At 51.5% G+C, this 21298-nt stretch overlaps 2 protein-coding genes across 3 annotated transcripts in view; one reads left to right on the top strand and one right to left on the bottom strand.

Moving 5' to 3' along the window:
- The window catches only part of ABCD4 (ATP binding cassette subfamily D member 4), a 43783-nt gene that overhangs the window by 785 nt on the left and 21700 nt on the right, over nucleotides 1-21298 (top strand). The window lies entirely within an intron of this gene.
- On the bottom strand, nucleotides 7632-14008 carry VRTN (vertebrae development associated). 2 transcript variants are annotated; one of them, XM_021542893.4, is made up of 2 exons: nucleotides 13858-14008; nucleotides 7632-10580 (listed from the first exon to the last, which is right to left on the bottom strand). In XM_021542893.4, exon 2 carries the CDS (start codon nucleotides 10577-10579, stop codon nucleotides 8552-8554), a length of 2028 nt encoding a protein of 675 aa, XP_021398568.1. In that variant the 5' UTR covers nucleotide 10580; nucleotides 13858-14008; the 3' UTR covers nucleotides 7632-8551. The 2 variants fall into 2 exon arrangements, with proteins under 2 accessions (XP_021398568.1, XP_085436678.1); XM_085580552.1 differs by lacking the exon at nucleotides 13858-14008 and adding an exon at nucleotides 13431-13569.

The raw sequence follows: 21298 nt of genomic DNA, 5'->3' as shown, positions 1-21298 counted from the left end.
CAGACCAGAATCTACAATAAGATACAGAATTTGCTTCTGAATTTGTAATTCTTCCAGCTGGTTCCCTCCAGGGGCTTCCAAGGGTGGGGGGGTCCAGCAATCTTCAGTCCAGTTCCCATGGGAATTCCATCCTTCTGAACCCCTAACTGCTTCTTTGTCTTTTTTTAATTGGAGATGTATGGGGAAGGAGTGGGCTAAAGGGCCAACAGAATTAGAGTATTTTCTGCTAATAGCCTGAATCTCTGATGAACTTGTCAAAGCCGGGGAGAAGGTGCTGTGCCAGAGCATCCCTAAGGGGGGCATTATGCAAATGCAGAAATTAGTTGGAAACAGCCTGAAGGGAAACATGTGGAAATTTAAATCCAAGGAAGAGCATGATCACTGCTGAATAACTTATTATAGACTCAGAGCGTCTGCTGTAGCTGCCTAAGCAGAAGGGAAGGAAGCAAAAAGGCAACAAGACATAGCAGTCAAGGAAGGTTCAAGGTCCAGAAACTTTATTGAGCTTTAAAAAAAATTAAATTAAACTACCAGTGGATGTGGTAGAAGTGACTCTTCACCCCGTCCTCCTGTCCTCCTAGAGAAGGGGTCCCTCTCCCAACCAGGACCCTCAGGTCAGCAGCAGAGCTCTGTAATTGTCCAGATCCCATAGGGGATACTCAGAAATCTGGGGGGAGGGAGGAATAACCTCAAGTTCTGGCCTGGCAACAGAACACCTGTCTAGCCCAGAAAGGAGAAAGAATGGAGGGAGCCTGGCAGGTCACTGCTGTGAGAGGTGATGCGGAGGGCAGAAAGTGCAAAGATGATCTTTGTGTAGAAGGACAGTGACAAAGTGAGATCTCTGGTGGCAGATGAGGGAGACTTTGGAGTCTCTTGAGATGAGGGTGGAGGAGGGTTGGTAAAACAGTGATGTCCTGTAACCACAACCTGCTGTCCTTCTCTGCATCCCAGAGCTTTCTAAAAAATAACCACAAGTGGTACTGAAGAGTTCCATGACATGGCAGAACAATTCCTTCTCCATTCATGACTGGGACATCTGTTTGTAACCAAGTTCCCACCAGATGGCTGCAGGTGCCTGTCCCTGTGAACACATGTACTGTCTGGCACCCTCAGCACAGGCACCTCAGCACAGGTCTTTTAAATTCCCTGGCCTCAGAAACCCTCTTACCATCACCCTCCTCTCTACTGCTCCCCAAATGCCCATACCCTGGCTCAGTTGCCCCACCAGTACTACCAGCCTTCATCCTAAGCCAGTGACACTGAGCAACAAACATGGACAGTCACCAGAAAGTCCATTCCCTGCCCCCTTCCCCAAATCTGTGCACAAACATCCCTCTCCTGTTTCACACACTCTGTGTGGCCTTTGGCTTCCCAGAAGTGCAATGACCAGGTGTCCCAGATGCCCTCCTTGCTGTGAGGACAAGAACCTGGGGACCAAGCCAGGCCCACTACCTGGACTGGTTGAACATCCCCTCCATCCTTCCCCTGCCTTGGAGATGCTCCTTGCTCAGCCAGGAGCTCAGAGCAGCACTGTCTAAGGTGTATTGTGATTTGGTTTCTTTTCACAGCAGTGGAAAGTACATTGTCTTCCAGCTTGAGCTCCTTTTGTAACCTCCACAGCATCAAGGGGAGTACTTCCTGCGGGCCTTTCTCTTCAGAAGCAGCTGAGAACAGGGTGGATGAAGCCTGTGTCAATGGCAGGGGTGGCCTTTGAATTCTCCTCCTTCTGGGATGCAGCCAGAAAGAAAGCTGCTGGGGAAAGAAGCACCAGCACCTCAGCACAGCTCTGAGTGATCAATACATCTGCGCTGTCGCCTGCTCTGCTGCCACTCCCCCCCTCGGCAAGTGCTGTGGTGTGTCAAAACAGTCTCACTGGCTACAAATAGGAGCTGGGAAGTACTGATGGGGGATGCTGGAATGGGGCTATGCTGGATCTCACTCCTCTTCCCACAGGGATGAGGTGAGAGGATGGTGAAGGGGGAAAAAACTGGTGTGGTTTGTGGGACACTGTCCCCAACCAATGGGATCCACTAGGACACTGGTCCTCCCACACACCCCCAGCCAACCTGCCCCTCCTTGGGATCAGCCCTAAGGTGGTTGCTGTGGAAACTATTAGAACAGGATATGGGGTGTCCTTCCTGCTGCACTCCTGGCAACCTCACTCCCTGGGAGAACAAAGCCCCTTGCAGAGGCAAAGCCACCATCTGCTCTTCTCACCAGCACCCATCAGTGGGGTGGGATTGCAACCATGCTGGTGGAATGGAAATGCCTTTATTTCACTCCCATCTCTCATCTGGAGGATGGTGAGAAAAGACACACAGGGAAATAAAAGCAGAGAGGGTCCCTGGGCTCACTTAATAGCATAGTGAGTGTTTTCCCTTCACAGCAATCCAGTAAGAAAAGAGCTAATTATCTGAGACAGGGCAAATTTTTATTTCTGTCAAAAAAAATCCCCTTTAAAAATCATGTAGCAGTGCATCTCTTCACCTAGTTTATCTTTTCACTCTTTGCTCCCCAAAAACAGTCTGCTGTGGAGATAGCATGGGGAGGCACAGCCTGTGGCAATTCCATCTCTCCTGGGGCTGGTGGGAGAGAATTTTTGCAGAGAGAAGCCAATTAAGAGCTATTGCTCAGGCAGGCATCAGCTTCTGGGAAATCAGGAGCTTCATTACCTCTGCTCTCACCGCACACACAGGCACCAGCTCACTTTTCCAGACTCTGGTAGCCACACGTGCTGGAACACACTGCTGGGATCAAGCTGTCCCCATGGGGCAAGAGGACAAGTGCTGTTAAGAGGGGACAGAGCACTAGGTGGGGACACCTTCCTAAGGACAAGGCATATGCTGTCTCCATGGTCACTGGTGAGTGACAGGGCTTGCTGTGATGTTTCTGGAGGGCTTCGTTAGTGAGGGTGACACAGGAGGGTGTTGGCACCACCCTCCACTGCTCATCTATCCCTTGTGGTTCCAAGGGACTGTAACCAATACAGTTCCCTCTCCACTGTTCCACTCCATGTCCTGGTGGTATCCAGGCACAGGGACATTTGGGGACCACATCTGCAGGTGTGCTGCTTATCTGAGCTGACTTTGGCTTTGCCCTAGTTGATGTCTGGGCTGGATCTCAGAAGCAAGGAAGTCCTTTGCAGATGACCACAAATGCCCCTTAGTAGGTGTATGTTGAAGATGCAATTTAAATATTCTCATTGATGGTACTTCAGAAGGTTTGGAGACTCAAGACTAACAAGTGTCAGAAGCACCCAACTTAGGAGTTCCTAGGCCAGAGTCTGTGTCTTCCCACCCAAAATCAGCAGGATCGCCCCTGAGCAGAGAAGCTGGTGCTGCCCCCCCCCCAGCTATGCCAGAGAGTGGAATGGGGATAGGGATGGGGGCAACAGTGGGAGAGCCTCTCTTCTCCTCCCCACCCTGCCCCACTCCTGCTCAGGAACTTTTCTGGCTGCGGGGCTGTGCTCAACTTGCTCCAATCCTCTGAAGGTTTTCCAGCAGAAAATCCCCTGCTCTGCAATCCATTTACTTTTGGAGACACAACACAACCAGTTTTTAATCCTTTCAGCATTTGCTGACTTCATTTTTAAATAAATCTTGTTGCTTAATCAAAATGTCAGGCAGGATCAATCCCCGTTTCTCACAGAAGTCAGAGTGCTGCCTTCTCCTGGCACAGAGAGCTGAGGGACAGCCCAATGGGCAAGTGGTCCTTCCAGCCACCCAGGCAGGCTCCCTGCCCAGACTCACCCAGTTATGGAAGTGCCTTGAAGATAAAACTTTATTCTCAAGCACCTGAGTTTGGCAGGAGTGTCCATCTTGCCACAGCTCTCCTACCTTTCCCAGCCTGAAGTGATGGCAAAGGGATGGGGAGATCAGTAAAGGAATATGCGAGGGGAGGAGAAATGAAATGCAAATGTAAGTGCAATATCTGCAGAAATGCCAGCCTCAAAATACTATATCAAAGTCTAGGCATAGGCACCAAACTCTTGACAGTATTAGGCTAGAAAAAGGAAAGTTTTCTTCCTAGAGTGCTTTCATACTTGAGTACTTTCTCCAAAAGTGCAGTATTTTCCAAATGTTGACTGTGCTAAAATAGCCTTACACATCAGTGTACTTGTTTTCTAAAAGAGGAAAGGCTAGGAACACTGCATCTGGAACTTGGCCAAACTGCTGGGATGGAACCACAACCAGGTTCAGGTTATCAGGTGGGGGCCAGTCCAAGAAAGCTAAGACAGGTATTAATGGGGTGTTGATATTTTACAAGATCAGTTGGGCTGGAGGACAAAATCCTTGAGCCTCTATATGAGGATTGATCTTCCATATTTTCACTAGCAAGATGGCATAGGAAAGAGTGTAAATTGCTAATGAGACAAATTGGGAAGGTTTTGAAATACAGAAGAATAGAGAACTGGGCTACCTTGAAAGTGGGAGTGGTGGAGATGGGATTAAATGCAGGGAAATGCAATGAAGTGTTGCCAGCAGAAATTGCTGCAGCAAGGAGGGAGGTCCTCAGCTAGCAGCAACCAGGGAAATGGCCTGAGCCATTGCTCTAACATGAAAAAGGCAGATCTGATGTTTGGGTAATTAGTTCAGTAAAAAAATATTCATGAAGCATAATGGCAGGGCAGTGATGGGCCACAGCTGGACTCCAGAAGACACTTTCAGCCACAGCACATGAGACGAATTTTAATGGAAAGGAGGCAGAGCAGGTGGTAGAACAGGGAACAGGACCTGGCAGTGGCTGGCATAGCCTGCTGGGACAGAGGAAGTTGATTCCCCACAAATACCCCTGGGACACAGGAGGAAAAAGATTCTGTTTGAACAACTAAATTGGCTTGGCAGCACTAGTTGCCTGTAGTCTGGACCTATGGAAGGAATTATGCAGGAGACTGATAAAAATGATCAGGTTTTTCCCTCTTTTTCTTTTCATCTTTTTCCCCCCTCCCCACACAGATATTCTTGATAATGAATTGCTGCTATGCTTATCAGCATGTGAGCAGTTTTAAATGGTGGCTCTGGCTTCTCTATCTTTCTGCTGCTGCTACTTCTCCACTCTGATGATCCCAGGAAAGCACAGGAGCTATCCTGTGAAATGCAACCCTTTTGCCACCTTGATGTGCTTTTAAGACCAACATTATTGCTCTTTGCACCAACAAACAAGCTGCCTGTGCAAAATCTGGAGGCAAAGCCATGCTTGAGCTAACACTCATCTAAATGTCCCAAAGCTTTGCTTGGGTTCAATAAACTATTCCCACAGCACCTGGGCAGGCTCTGCTGCACTGCACTGCCCACCTTCCACACTCATCCCATGGACACAAATGAGATGCCTTAGTGGCAGGGCAGAGGAGAGCCCTAAAGGTAAGAAAAAGCTGGTCCCTATGTGCTTTGCAGATCCCCAGCTTCTGCTTTTCAGTCACCTTTTAATTTTCATCTATTCTGAGGTCAGTATTTAGAAGCACCTGTCTGTAAAGAAGTTTAGGTGACACCTGAGCTAAATCTCACTGCCCAGGTGCAAAGGGAGATATTCACCATCCCGTGCCTGGAAGCGTGATGCGGAGCAGCAGAGCCTGCCTCAATCTCCCAGCACCAGCTCAATGTGATAGCAGCATGACATTTACCAATCAAGTGCTACAATTTCTCATTTAAACTGCTCAGCCACAAACTACATCAGTAACAAACAAGCACTCACCATTTAGGTGGTGCCAACTGGCAGTGATCCAACATGACCTGCTGCCATCACAGCATAGGGAGGGAAATAAGTATTATTTTCCTCACCATACCCCACCCAGGCATCCAGCTAAGGGCAGGGAAAATATTACACCTAGATCTCTTCACCAGGGCTTCTAAAAACTGTCTTGCAAAGGGCTGTGGAGCCCAGTACCCAGAAGCAGTTCATTCTGCAGCTGGCCAGGTGTGATGCAGTACCACTCCCAGTTCAAGGAGAGTTGGGTGATGTGAAATAGAAGCCATTCCTTCACCCTGTAGAGCACTGGGCCACACTACAAAGGCTCCCCCAGGCTCTCCTGATGCCCACCTGCCCACCACCCCTTGTGCTGTGTCATGCTGACAGATGCCCCAGTCGTGCCATCAGGCACAGTCTGCCCAGCCTCATGGCCCCCCAAATAGGGCTCATGTTGGCACCATCCACTATCAGAAAACCCACCCTTCCTGCTGCTTCCTTTGACTCAGGCACGGCAGGAACACTCGGGATGGGGTGGGGGTGTCTTCCATCCATTTTCACAGCTTCTGCTGCAACCACCACTGCTGCTGAAAGCAGCTATCTCAGCCTCCAGCAGTTTGGAGACTTAGGTAATCTTTCTGCAGTAATTACCAGCTCACTCCCTTAGAGGAGTTCATTGATGAGTCCTCCCTGGCAGCTAATTACTTCAATTACTTCCTGACACAGAGCCCAGGGCTCTGTGCAGCAGCACACAGCTCCACTTGGCAGCTCTCTGCTCCTTATGCGCCTCCCTTCCCAAAACAGAAAGTGCCCCAGAACCCCTCCTCTGGGACACAGAGGACATGCTGGAGTGGATGGGCAGTGGTGGGAGCCCACCATCACCAAGGACAAGGAGCTAAATGGTTTATTAAGGCATGCCCCAGATCCTGGTTCAACATGGCTGCCCCACCACAGAACAACCCTGAGCACCCCTTTCTCCTGCAGCCTGCTGCTGGAGAAGTCCAGCAGAACTTTCTAGCGTAGGGCCCCTCTGCCTAGGAGGCTCATAGGGAGTGAAGCCAGACTACATCAGGAACAGGACCAGGCTGCAGCAGCCAGTGACAGGTTCCAGACACCTTAAGGAAAAACAAGTTATTTGCAAGCAATTTTGGAAGGAGGGGGTGGGGCAGAACAGGGGGATGGATTTGGGACAGACACACCACATATGTTGTGGCATGTCCTCTTAACATGGTAACTAAAGCTCATAATGCACTGTCAAAGGCCTGAGAGTATGACTAGAGTCAGTCCTGCTGACCAAGCCTCAGGCGCTGACCTTGTAAATGCAGAACTTGGGAAGCTCTCCCCCCACATCTGTAGGTTGCTCTGAGTTCTGACAGCTTCCTAGGAAGCAAGACCAGGTACTGCAGTTGTCACCACAGCAGTGGTACCAACCAGCCCTAGACATCCTACAGCTTAGTCTGGCACACTCATGCTCACAGACACCACAGGAGAACTTGCACACTAAGGGGATGAGGCTTTTTGGAGTCGGGCAAAGACCTCCTCAGCCTTATGCCTCAAGACACTCACAGGGCAAAGGTACAAACAGGTGGTTTCAGCCTCCCAGTACACCACCACCACTTCAGGGCAGGACTACCAACATCTCAGACATTGTCTCTGCATCCCTGCTGTCACACAGGCTGTGTACACTGGGCTATCTCCAGCCTTGCATCTCTTCTGGAAAGCAAGCCTTAGGCTCTTAACCAGGGAAAGCACAGCTCCAGACAGGCCTCCAGAGAGGAGACATCAAGCAGCAGACACTCCCAACCAGGAACCAGAAGAGGACCTTCTCAGGAGCAGAGATTGAGGCATGCACAGTCTCTCCCCGCCCATTAGAAAGTTTTAGAAAGCAGAGAGGGAGGGGAAAGCCTTGCCTAGAAATCAAGCAGTGGGAGTGAGAAACCACACAGGGCTAGGAGTGGAAGAGTCTTTATTGCTTTGGTTTCTTACAAGTGAGAAATACGTATCCACGTTGCTTGCAGCACAGCACAGAGGAAGCAGGGACACTGGGCACACAAGTTGCAGCCTCTCTGCATTCTCCTAGACATCTGGGAAGAGAGACCCTATAAAAGTACAGTAGCTGCCAGCTGAGAGAATAAAGGTTTGTGTGAAAGGTTATTGCTACAAGACCTGAAAGGCTAGGGACAGTTTCTCCAGAGCCTGCAAGACACTGACTCCTAATTTAGCATTCCCAGCATACAGATTACAATGAGGACACACACAAGTTCCCTCATCTACCAGCCTCTGCTCCATCTAGGAAATCTCAGGGCAGCCAGAGGCTGGTATTAAAAGCCAGAGCTTCACTTATCCCAAGTGAAGCTTTAATTCTCCTTAGCTGGGAAAAGTCCAAAGATGCTTCTTACACAAACCTGAGCACTCCCCAAACCTCTCCTCACCTACAGCTGAGCCAGTACTACTCTGCTCACTGATGAGATGCTAGGCATCTCCATGCTCATCCTGCACATCCACATTACTCGTTCAAGCAACTGCCTGGGGCAGAGAGACTTTCACATCCTTCATCTCATGAGTCCCAGCAGCAATTCCATGACACTGGCACAGTATTATCTCCCGTGCTCATCCTCTGAACACAAAGAAAGGAAAATTACCTGGCCCCTCTCCCTTGGGATACTCAATACCTTCTCCTTCCACTCCTCTAGCCTCTGGGAATAGGCACTGTGAGGATGCTTCCATACCTGATTGAACCACACAAAAAAAGAAAGCCAGAGACTAGGAACAAAACAAAATCAAACCAGAACAAAAATTAGCGAGGGCCCCAACCTGGGCACTGCCCCAGAGAGCCAAAGGGCACATCAACAGAGGAGCTGTAGCCAGCTCAGGCATCCACCAATGTTAGCCCATCGTGCAGGGCACGCTTCCACATGTAATAGGTGGAACGGGCCGTGAGTGGGAAGCGGGCACTGAACTCCTTGTAGGTCGGGAAGGTCTTCGACTCAAAGCGCTGCTGCAGGAACAGCTTGGCCTGTGCCTTGAATTGGGCCGTGGCGATCACATCCATCACAAACATCCGGCTGTTGGCTCTCTCCGACATGGCATAGCCCGAAATGGTGGTGTTGCACGGCATGGCAGGCACTGGCTTATCTATGTGCTTGGTGGCTACTTCCAAATGGCACTGTGATTTGAGGCCTGGCTCTGCTCTTGGAGGTGCCAGGGAAGCCACACGGTTCAATGGCACGCTGGAGCTACTCCAGGGCAGGCGATGCTGCCAAGTGGTTTGGCCACTGCCCTTCCAAAACCAGTAGGCTGTGGAAGAGAGAGATGGATAGCGCAGGCGGTACTTGCAGAACGGCAGCTGCCATTGCTGGACCTGCCTCCTGGCCACATCTCGCAGCTGCTTTCTCCAGCAGAGAGAAGGATGGAGCTGCAGGAGACTCCTGGATGCTGGCCTGTCTCCATTCCGTCTCTTCTTAACAGGCACGCTGCTTGGCTTCAATTGCAGGAATGGCTTTCCTATAGCTAGAGTTTTCTGGTTATCCAAGGGTGACTGGGGGTGTTTGAAGTTGGGGTTCTCCTTGATTGCTTTTCTTCGCCAGTTATAGTAAGTGGACCTGGAGATGCCTGGGAAGCTACGTTTGAAGCATCTGTAAGGCACCAGAGTGTTCATGGAAATGCATTTCTCTAGGTAGGATTTGGCTCCTTGCATAAAGATTCCTGCTTGAATGGGATCTGGGGAAGGACTTGAGGATTTTAAGCTCCCTTGTGGATTTGCTGGCTCATTCACATCAGCCTTTTTTGGGACAACCCTGGGAAGTTCCTGCAACCTGTGGGCCTCAGACAGAGCAGAGGTATCCCCGTTGACCATGCTCTGCATCTCGTGCTTCCATGCATAGTATGTGGATCGTGAGATTTCTGGAAACATTTGTCGGAAGTGCTGGAGGGGGATTACATTGCCCTCCTGAAAGCAGGACTGGAGGAAGTGTTTAGCTGCAAACCTGGCAGCCGCTTTCTGCCGGTGTTCACGAGACTGGCGCTTCCAGCGGTAGAAGGTGCTCTTGGTGATGCTGTAGCGGTCACGCAGGTTGGAGTAGGTCAACTGGGGGTCACTGTTCAGCAGCTCAAGGGTCTTCATGGGCTGGACAGGAGGCTCTGGTGAAGGTATTGTGGGTTCCAGCTCCTCCAGGCCAACCACAGCCACAAAGTACTGCGCTTTGAACACCTGCCGGGAGAGCTGTTGTCCTGACCACATGATGTGTAGCGTGGAGGTTCGTGGGCCACACTTCCTGGGCCGGATGAGCCGGTTAAAATAGGGTCGGATCTTCAGGTTGCTCATGGGATATATGGAGTAGATGTTACACTGCAGTACTGAGGCAAGAGCATAGACATGCCACATGTTGGCAAAGGTACCAGGAAAACAGGTAGCTTTAATATCAGCATCAAAGATGGCTTCCAGGATAGCCATGGGAAGACTGGTCATCTCTGGGGTCTCCTCAGTGCAGAGGGAGTAGCGGGCAGCCTGCAGCATCACTTTGGAGTCAATCATGCCATTTAAGTAGTATTGTTTGTGCAGCAGCATCTCCACCACAGTACGCACCTGCAGCTCCAGGCTGAGGCTGGGGTTGCCCCAGAGCAGCACACTAGCAGCCTCAAAGAGGCGGTTTCCCTCACCCTTGCAAACAAGGGGCAGCATGTTACTTGGGGCATCCTCAGGGTAGAGGCTCCTTGCTACCCGGTCAACCTCCAGCTCCTCTTGAAACTGACTTCCACAATAGCCAGGTAGGGAGAAAGATGACAAGGTCCTCTCTGCCTCCAGCGCAGCACTGGTGAGACCCTCCAGACCAAAGCATTCGGTGGCTTCCTGGAGCTCCTGCAGCACAGACTGCACCAGCTGATGCCTCTGGATCATCCTGAAGGATGGCAAAAATAAAAAAATCACAGGACATGAAGACAGTGCACACTCCAGACTGGCAGTGACCTGACCTCCAAGTCCAGCTCCTGCCCAAAGGACAGGATGAGGGAAGAAGGTAGAGGAAAGGCCACCATGCACATTCCAAGGACAAAGGAGGTAGCCCTGATCCTCACCAGGCAGACCTGGTGAGGGAGTGGAACATGGGCTCACCAGTGACCTCCTGTGGGCAGCACATATGGTACACAGCCTCCACTTGTCTACACAAAACTAAGGAGTGACTGCACCCATGGGGTCAGAAGCCAGGTCACCTCCTACCACTGCATACCTGGTTTTGGCCTGGCATTACCCCTACACCCACCTCTCCCTCTAGTGGTTCCATCATTTCCATTTTACTTGCTTACTGTTAAGAAGGAGCTTGCCTTCTTCCTCAGAGCAGGGCACTGCAGCTGCACCCACTGCATGCACCAAAAACTGCCACAGAACCTCGGATGGAAGTGACAGAGCCAGCCCAAGCCACAGCTACTGCTACCTGAGCCGACGCTAGATGTCACTTGCCACTCAGCCAACACACACCACCAGCTAAGGAGAAGGCACAAAAGGAGGGCTTCTAGACAAGCTACCAGGCAGGAGGCAACCCAAAGGTACAGAGAGAGTGTAAGCTCCTCCCTGCCTGAGCCGGTCCCAGTCCTGTCCTACCTCCCTCTGCATGCCAGTTCCCACTCATGAAATACAAAGCGTCAAAGCTTTGTATTTCTACTGGATTCCACATAGGAATCCAAAGCTTTGTTCAGCTTTTGGATTCCTACGTGGTTCTGTCCCCACCACTCCAGGGACTTTCATGATGGCTGCATGGTTCTTAGCTCCAGCTTCATCAGTGCAGCCATCTTCAGCATCCTTTCACAGTCAGACAGCTCAGGCCTCTGCCCAGCCAGCCTACTCTCCCCCTTTTTGGGCCAGTTTTCTCCCAGGGACAACACCTCACTCAAGAAGCCAAATCTCCATTTTCTCCTAAGCTTCATTCTTATATCATGCCCGATACATACGACATTACTTTGCAGCCTGCTCAGTTCACAGGCCAGCTAGAGCTCACCTCTCAACACTTCACAGGTACTACTGTGCACTCACAACTCTGTGGGTACACAAGGAACAGCAGAAGCAGGAAAAGCAGCAGCTCTATAATAAAGCAGATGTCCAGCCACAACTCTCGCAATTTTCAGCCCTGCTGCAGATATGATTATTAGTGCTGTAACATCTATGGCCCCTGGCCATGAACAAACCACATGAGGTGCCACAGAACCACATTGACACATACAAGTTCATCATGACAAGGAGCCTCCGTGCTGCTGCTGCCACTTGCCTTTAATCAGATCACAGGTAGTCACCAATTGCATCCCTTCCCCTGCTCCAAACTTCTCCACAATCTCCTGCATGTTAGAGGCCAGAACATTCTTACAGCTGCTCCCACAGCTGTAGGGCATCAGTTACTAGAGACAAACACAGGCAAATGCACACAGCTGTGAAGCAGGGAAAACACACCTGTCTTAAAATCCTGGTCTGAGAAGGCATGGAATTGTCATTTCAGATCAGATATGCACTGCTATTTTCCTAGAAGGCTGCAGAAATTTACAGTAGTTTATAGAAATTTTGACTAAGCCTATGTTGAGTGACATGTGCTTGAGGAGCTGAAACAAAGGCACAACTCAGGACAACTATAGGGCTGACAGAGCCCAAGTTCTCCCTCTCTGTGGCCTGTCAAATGCTTTAGGAGCCAGCCAGCCACCTCCCCTTGCAGCAGCCAAGTTCTCTGAGCACTATCCCACCAGAAGAGCCAAGAAAGGCAAGACAGACGTTTTTCGCCCAGAAGGAGGTTAGGACATAGCTGACATAGACTAGAGACCACCAGCAGCAACCTTGGTATTTCTGTCCTAGTAGGCATTTCCCATCCCCTTATAGACTGAGAGAGATAGAGAGAGGGAGAGCTGGAGGCACAGCTTAAAGGCCATTAATCCTTTTCTTCAGCAATAAATCCACAGCCTCAATGTCACTGTCAGCGCTTGCTTCCCAGAGCAATCCTAAGGTAAAACCCACAGCTGAATCAGCAGCAGGGAACTCCTGGGTCAGGTGGAGAGAGGCTTGGCTAAATCAGAAGTCAGACAAGCTGGGGGGCTTGGTTCATGGCCAGATCAAATCCAGCAGCTCTCAGCATAGAGGACCTGATGCAAAGGGAACACTTCTCCCTGTACAGCCCCAGGGAAGCATGCTGAACACGACAGACAAGTGTTCACTAAACCACCTCAGCACCAAGAAGTAACCAAGGGAGCTTTTTGCTGCTGATAAAGGTTTTACCTAACCTGGCCGCTTTTGCATTGTAACAGATAAGGAAACAGCTGCAGGTCACGTTCCCTCACCTAAACTGATGGGCTGGTGGCATCCAGTACTGCAAGTTCCCCCAGCCAGTCCCAAAAATGCTCCCACCAGCAGGAATCCAGGAGACTTCAGCCCCAACTGCCAAAGACCCCATGTACCCCAGAGGAGCAGGGGTATTCATGTACCCAAGCCCACCTGGGTAAAGTGGCTCACTTCCCAGCCCCAGCTGCGGGTTCACACTACCCCAGCGGTACAGGCTCTTATTTGAGAGGAGGATATTTGAACCACGGGGACCGTACAGCAGGAGCACAGAAGTGGTAGCCTCCAGCAGTTGTCTAGGCTAGAAATATCACCGGAGGAGCTCCAGAAGTAAGTATCAAAGGCAGCAGAATGCCTGCTCCATCGGCCAACGCTGACATATCCACCGAAGTTAACAAATGGGGCGTCGCTCACCGGGAGAGGGAAAAACCCCCAGACCCACCTTAACCTAGGCCGAAGCGCTGCAGCCAAGCCCGGCTTCGTCCGCCCCTCGGGCGGGGGCACTGAGCGCCCGGGTGCGGGCGGCGCCTGACAGACACCCCCAGCCCCAGGCACCGCGGCTGCTCACGCCTCTCCCGAAGGCGGCGGAGGTGGCTCCGGGCGGCTGCCCCGCGACGGGGACGGCCCCGCACCCCGGGTGGGAGCACAGGCAGCCGCTCCCCTCGCCAGGAGACAAAGGGACACACAGCCCGGGGCCGGGGGAGAGGCCGCCGGTGCCCGGGTAGCTGCCGAGCGGAGACCGAGGGCACAACGGGATGGGAAGCCCTCCCGCCCCAGGATGGTGCCGCCAGAGCGGGACAGCCCGCGGCTTTGAAAGGGATAGCGAGGAGCCGCGGACCCGACGGCGCCCAGCACGGCTCCGCACTCACCTGACTCCGCGGGTCAAGTCACGCCCAGCCCGCACCCTGCGCCGCCCCGCACCTTTAAGGGCGGCGGCAGGAAGCGGCGCGGAGCCGCGGCCGCCCCGGTGCCAGCCCCGCAGTGACCCCCGGGAGCGGCCGGCCGCGTGCGGCGCCGGGCCGGGCCGGGCCGACCCGGGCCGCCCCTCCCCTCCCCGCCGGCCCCCGCCCTCCCCTCCCCCGGCAGGAAGCGGGCCATCCCCGCGGCCCCGGCCCAGATGAAAGCGGAGCGGGCCGGGGGTCACTTCCAAAGCTAAAGTGATAATGGCCATTGTGCCGCCGCCGCCGCACTTAAAGGGCCCGCCGCCTCGGGCCGCCCTGCCCCGCTGCGCCCCGGAGCGCCCAGGCACCCTGTGCCCCAAAGCATCCTCTTGCCCCACGTCCCGCCCGGCCTTGCAGCCCCATGGCGAGTGGCGGAGCCCACTGGGGCCGCGGGGTGGGAGCTGGGCGCCTGCGTGGGGCAAGCATCGTGGCCCACGAGGAGCAGGTATGTCCCAAGTGAGTGTCACTGCAGCCCAAGGGTTGGCACAGCCTGTATGTGTGTCTGCTCCCTTCTCCTAGCTTGTTCCTGACGAGACCACGGTCCTTCTCTCCTGCTAGCCAGGAGTTGCCCTTTCCTCTCTCCTTCCCAAGTGGTGCCCTTTTACCAGCAAGGCCAGGCTGGTGGGACCCCTGGACTCCTAAGGCAGACAAAGCTGCCCATCAAAACCTTCTCGTTTGTCTGTGGGAGGCACCCAAATTACAGAAACGTTTTCCCTGTCCTCAGCTCCGGGCAGCCTTACATCTGTCTGCTGATACCTGGGCCCTCAGTGGAGCTGTCTTTCTCCCCATTATCTCTGCCCTGCTGCCTCCTCAGCCTAATCTCAGGACTGAGGTCCCTCTCCTTAATTGTGAGCGGGAGCTCTCACAATGCCTTCATCCTGTTTCTTGGGCATCACGTGAGGCTGTGCAAACAGCCAGCACATCAGGCACCCTCATTCCAGCATCAATCCAGCATTGCTAAGTTGTCAACACCACCTCCACCCTATGGCCTCTCATGTGTCCAGAACTCTGGAGCTTCCTCCAGAACCTGTCTCATCCCAACCTACACCACCTCGAAACAGGAACCCAAGGAGCTCATCTGGTCCTGGGTGTGAGGCCTGGGTGCATTTTAATGACAGGGTCTTAGTTTGGTCAAGAGGGAAGAGTTGGGACCTTCACTAAATGTGTCAGTGCTTCCTGTCTCCTGTGTGTGTGTAGCTCTGGTTGCAGGCAGTATCTAGTTTCTTCTCCCTCTCCCCAGTCTATCCTTGGGGGGGACCAGCCTGAAACCTGCCACAATTGCCTCAAATTCAGTTAGGCACAAAGTAACTCCTGATGCCAGAGAGAGCAAGGGCTTCCTGCTCCACATGCCTCTGCCCTTAGGGAACCTCACTGTGGCACTCATTTCTGCTGCAGCATTTGGCAATGAAAGGGCAGGAGGGCTCATGGAAACACCATGTATTCCTGTGCAATTCAGGAAGCAACTAAACACAGATATTTCAAAGGGTAAATGTGCCCAGCTCCCTCTCCTGCTGCCTTCGCTTACACCGTAGTCCAGGAGCAAACATTGCTGCACAAGTCAAGGCATACCTTCACTGCCCAGAAGCACATAGCCCAGAGCATTTCTTCCCACTTCTCTTGTCTCACATTTGTTCCCAGGAATGCAGGGAAGGTTTGACAGGAGGAAAGGGTTTGCTGGAAGTGTGGACTGGTTGCTTGAATCCTCCCAGCCTTAGTTAGGAGTCATCACCCCAGGTGACACTGAGCCCTGGCCTTCAGGACTCAAAAAAGTCTCTCACACTGGACCTAGAGAAGCAACAGTGCAAGGAAGAGAGACCTAAACCATTCTTTGGTGAGCTTTATCCCCTTCAGACAATCTTTCAAAGCCAGCTCCACTCTCTATCAACTTGTCCAGTCCTGGCTCTTTTCCCCTCTGGCAGGCTGGTGTTCATATCCACAGCTGCTGAGCTTCCCTTCTCATCCTTTATCCTTTTAACTTCTTGGGTTGCAAATGCAAAGCGGTGCTCACAGGGCAGTGAGACACTGGTAAATGCCGGAGTCAGCAGGGTCAGTGATTAACATAGGGGCTGGAAAACACACAAAGAGACAGCTTGGGCAGTTCTGTTATGCAGATGACTGCACACACCCGCTTCCAGCTTATAAACAAGTAGTTAGCATTTTTCTGTTCCTTGGAGGAGTTCAGTGGGGGACCAGAGTGCTTCCTGCTTTGGTGCAGGATGCTTCATCATTACAACCATGGAGACTTTTGCAGTTTAGCTATGGCTGCCAGAAGCTTTTCTGTCTGTTGGGTTTTAACCTGCCTGCTTGCAGCCCATTCTCCCCCAGACAAGGCTCAGAGAAAAGGTGATGTCCAGTTATGGGGAGTCTTCAGGCACTGTGTTACCAGATGTGCTGTAAGGCAGGTTTTACTGCTCCAAGTTTGGGCAGAGTCTTCTCCCAAGAGTAGCCTCTTTGTTCAGCAGATAAAATTCTTGTTGGCTTGAGTCTCAAGAGGAAGGATGTATCAAGGAGTTGGTGCTGAGTTTTTGTATAATAAGACAGAGCTTGCTCTGGTTCTGTCACTGGAATGTGACAATCTAGACAGTGTCACACGTGGGGACAACACTTAAACAACTCAGCTATCCACCCCATCAGGAAAGTTCCCCAGTCCCACCTAGGGCACCTCCAGGAGTGGAGGGAGTCAGAGCACCCCACCCACTGCAGGGCTGTCCATGGGTGGACCAGATGAGACTATTCAGAGTGGACATAACTGAAACACCTGGACAGCCAAATGACATTTGGGGCAGGTCAGACTGTGGACCAGTTGCCAAAACCACTTCTGGGGCTGCAAAAGTTTGACCCACACTACTTTATGACCTGTTTATGATGGGCTAAATTGACACATCCATCCTCTTACAGTCATTGCTGGTGCCATGGCTTCTGTTTTCCCACCTTTCTCACTCCAGAGCACTGCAGAATTTGAATCTCTCCAGGAGGTCAGAGGAGCTGGGACTGTAGAGGGGCTGATGGAAATGAGAGCATGGGAGCTTCCAGGAGGGTCCTAAGTGTCTACTGTTTTGGCAGCTTTCTCTCCTGTGCCTGGCATTGCTTCACAAGGAAAGAGCAATGAGCTGAGCTTGCAGCCTGAACTGGCAGCAGAAATCAGGTTGCTGCAGCTGCAATATGCCCACCAGTTTTAGGGAGAAGGAAGTTCAAGGGGTTCTGGTGCAATATTGCCCAAGAGGGACCTGAAAAATATGAAGTCCACTGCAATTTTTGTAGTAACTTGTTTACAGAATAACAGAAGTCCTGTTTTGGCATTCACATTATCTGGTACTTCTCAGTACTACTTTCCAGACCTTAAACCACCTTTGAACCCACTGCCTCATGTCTGTGCTGAAGCCCTTAAAGTGATGCTCAGAGAGAGCAATGGTTGGGCTCTGCAGAGAAGTCCTGTGAGGCACCCTCCGGTCTGTGCATGGCCAGGTCAGTGCTGGACACTGGCAGACAGGGCTGCTTACATCATTCTGAAAGGGAAAGTAACAAACTATAGGAAGTTTTCAGCCAGGAGTAGCAGAGCTGGAGTGATTGATTTATAAATAGGAGATTATGTGAGGAAAAAGTCTATTTAGTGGTGCTGAAGTGAGAAATGGCAGGCAGGGATATTTAAGCGCATCAACTACAGCAAGGGAGAGCAGTTAACAGGACTGACTTTAGCTGAGGAACAAAGAGGCAACACAGACGGCAGAAGTATTTGGCCTGAACTTGAAGACAGCTTAAGGGCAAGGCCCAGACAGGAGTTTCATCTCCCAGGGGAAGTGGGGAACTTACCTACATCTTAGATCCCACCTTGGACAAGAGACTGGAGGCCCCTAAGTCTCTCTCACACCCTGTAGTCCTCTTCCTTTGAAATAAATCAGAACTCAGGGTCACTCCCCATTGTCCAGCCCTCGTCAGTGCCACCTCCTTCCCATTGTGCAATGATATCCAAGGGCTCTCATTGCTGTTCTTCTCTCTCCAACTTAAAATAACTCTTTGTGGGACATGGGGATATCAGTGCTGTCTTCTGAGAGCCACTCCCTGTCTCTCCCCTAATGGTTATTGCTTCCCAGTTCATCTTCTGTGTCATGTTCAGCACTGACCAGTCTAATGCACCAGGATGCACAGGAGAGCCAGGTCTGCCTACTCCCCACCCTGGGGTACCAGAGCCTTGAGAGTAGGTCCCATCTCTAATTCACCTCTGCTCATCTCAGAGCTCTTTTCTCTTCTGGCTTCTGTCCAGCTGGGCTCCCTTCCTCTTCCCATTCTGTGAGATGGGAAGGAAAGTTTGAACTTGGTGTTGGCACTATGCTCTTGCTCCACGAGGCCTCTGTGAGGCTCCCAGGTGCACAGGAGGAAATTAAATGTGAAACAGCAAGTGAAGTACCACAGCACTGAACAAGTACTAGGAGTCCTGGCCACATCCTGTGGTCCTGGCCATAGGTGGGAGAGTGGGGGAGAGCTGGGAACTGAAAGAGATTCAAAGTCAAGATCAAAGCATTTCCCTCTGAAGCCCTAACACTCTCCTTCCCTCCCACTTGCACATAAAAGCACTCTGCCCTCAGCGGGCTCTCCTCTGGGGAGGGTGGGTGGAGGAGGGGACCCTTTTCCCTTTTTTTTTTCCTGTGTTACTAATAATTCTTCTTATAGGTGAAATGCTGAAAATCCTTGGCCTCTCCTCTCCCATGCCTGCTTCTTACCCAGATCCAAAGGGTCCCAAACCGTTTCAATTACTATGAGTTCATGGCAGACCTGTCCTGCTTTGGGGGTCTTACCAGCCAATGCCAGCATGGGGGAGATGCAGCAAGTAAAGCCTTTGAAGTGTACAGTAGAAAGACACTGTAAGAGGCAAAGCACAAGGAAGGAGAATTGAAAAGAAAGCAGAGCAGTTTGGCCCACAGGAGGGGGAAAGGCTAATTAAGACGTGGAGTGTGGAGAAGGAAAAGGCAGAATCATTAAGATATCACAGCAGGAGCCCGTGGTGCGGCTCCATGGAGGTTTGTGCTGTGCTGAGCCTGGCCATGTTGTTTGCTCCTCTTACGTTTCCCATTCCCACCCTCTGCTTTGGGGTGGCACATTAGTGTGAGGGACTCTGTCAGTCAGTTCAGCTTGCTGTTCCAGCTGAAAATTAGCTGGTTTAGTTCACATACTAGTACAGACAGTACTGTAACTCAAGATGGGATTTTTCCTTAACCCTTCCTTACTAATGATCTGACAGAGGGCTAAAGCTTGTAGGCGATCCCACACTGAAGAAGCTGCAAGCTCTGGTGAGGAGATTAGAAATTGGAAACATGGGCAGGAAATGGTGGATTCAGTTTTGGAAAGCCCAGGAAGGGGATAATCTTCTGGCAGCGCTTCATTACGCAACATCACACAAAGTGAGCAGCATTAAGAAAGACCTGGGAAAGAGGGAAAGCAAACTACAGATTCAAGGCTGCAGTTTTGTGTTTCTGTGATGACAGAAGTTGCTGCTTGCTTCAGAGGACACCCAGGACCACTTACCACACAAAGGCAGTGAAAGATGGGTTTGTCGGGCTTCTTCTCCCTGCATCCCAGCTACAGGCCAGCAGGCAGAGAGGGACCACAGGGAAATGGAAACATAGAGGGGCAGTGGGCAACGACGTGAGCCAGGGACTGGGAGGCCAGAGATGCAGGAGGATCTGGCTTCCTTCACTGGTCCAGGGCAGGGCAAAAATGCATGGAACAGGCAGGGGAGGATGGGGGATGGGATGTTTCACACCTAGCAAGCAGGAGCAGATGGGGCTGCGGTTAAACACCACAAGGAATTAACGTGCACTGCCTCAAGGAACCCAGGACCTAGCAAGCCAGGCCCATCTCTCCATTCCCGGGATTCTGTGGCATACACTTCGGTGTCAGGTTAGCAATGCAGAGGGGTTTTCTCTTGGGTCTGTAGCTAGTCAGGGAGCTGAGATGGCTCTTCAGTGCAAACAGACCCATAAAACTCTGCTCAAGTTGTGATTCCCCAGTCCTTTCCCAAGCCCTGCCCCCAGGCACACACTGAAATGGCCATGGTGTTTGCTGGGGGAGAAACGTGAGAAGTAGAGATGGAGTGCTGTAAAAGATGTAAATGTTTCTGTGCTGACAGCAGCTGAGTGTCTAGGGCACAGCCTCGGAGGGGGGATGGAGAGGCACTGAGAAAGCACTTCTCTTTTGTTCTTGATCTTGGCTGCCTTAGCAGGGTTCCCAGGAAAAATCGTGAAGCAGATACGAAGGGAGCTCACAGGGTGTGCTTTATCAGGTGGAGGTCGTGGGGTGCCAGTGACAGAACAAAGGGCAGGGAGAAGGAAGAAGTAGGAGGGCTTGGGGCAGACAGTTGTGGCCATCTCATCTCTGTGTTAGATCCTCTGACTCTCCTGGTGCTGAAAAGCCATTTAATCAGTCCAGGAGGGAAGGGAAGGAATATACCCTCATCATAAAATGGACAACAGAGCAAAGGAGTCAGTTCAATCCTGGTAACCACTGATAAGGTGACCCACACAATTGTCACAGCTGCAGTACTGCCCCATGAGAGGATGTGACTGCCTAGGAACAGCCGTCACCCAGGTCTGATGCAACAGCTGAGAAAAAAAAACACCATGATTCTTTTAACATAAAAGTTAGTCATCACTGAGGTCAGGTTTTCACAGGGCTGATCTCTGCCCTCTGGAGCTTAATCTTTAGGTATGACTGATAGCATTGTGAATTCCAAAGGAGATGAGAGAAGGGAGATGAGGGCAAGGAGAAAGGGGCACTGCTTAGAGCCAAGGCCATTTACTGAGGAAACACACTGATGTGTCTTCTTTCATCCCTGAGAGCATATACACTGACTTTGTGAAGTGTGAAGTATGAATTATCTGGACCACTGAGCAGGTAGCAGCAGAGCAAAGATGAAGGAGATGAGGACAAAGAAAGAGAAGGAGGGCTGGGAGGCAGAAAACTGGCAGAAGAACAAAGCTACTAGGCATATGGGAAGAGGGACCTACGAGGTACGTGCAGAAGCCAAAGGCTCTGCAGAAAAAATGGCATCAACTGGATGGTAGGTGAGAGACACACGAGTAAGGAAGGCATGACAGCTCATAGGATCTCTAATTACCAGGCTTGTGATTAGAAATTTACTTGTTCTGAAATATTTCATAACTCAGAATTTTGGGTTATGAAACCAGATTCCAACACAAACCTGAAAATTAGTTGGTCTCTGTATTAAAACTGGGGTCAATGAGAAGCCAAAGAGGGTCAATTCACTGACAGCTCACGGCTGCTTTCTCCAAGTCCCTCCCTGTGCCGGGGGTTTCGCACTGCTCCGTTCCGTTCCTGCGGCAGGGCGGGAGCACAAACTGCCATTCACCTTCAC

This window comes from Lonchura striata, chromosome 5 (genome assembly GCF_050655825.1).
Source record: "Lonchura striata isolate lonStrDom1 chromosome 5, ASM5065582v1, whole genome shotgun sequence".
NCBI classification, from domain to species: domain Eukaryota; kingdom Metazoa; phylum Chordata; class Aves; order Passeriformes; family Estrildidae; genus Lonchura; species Lonchura striata.
This window is presented reverse-complemented; position numbering and strand designations above follow the sequence as displayed.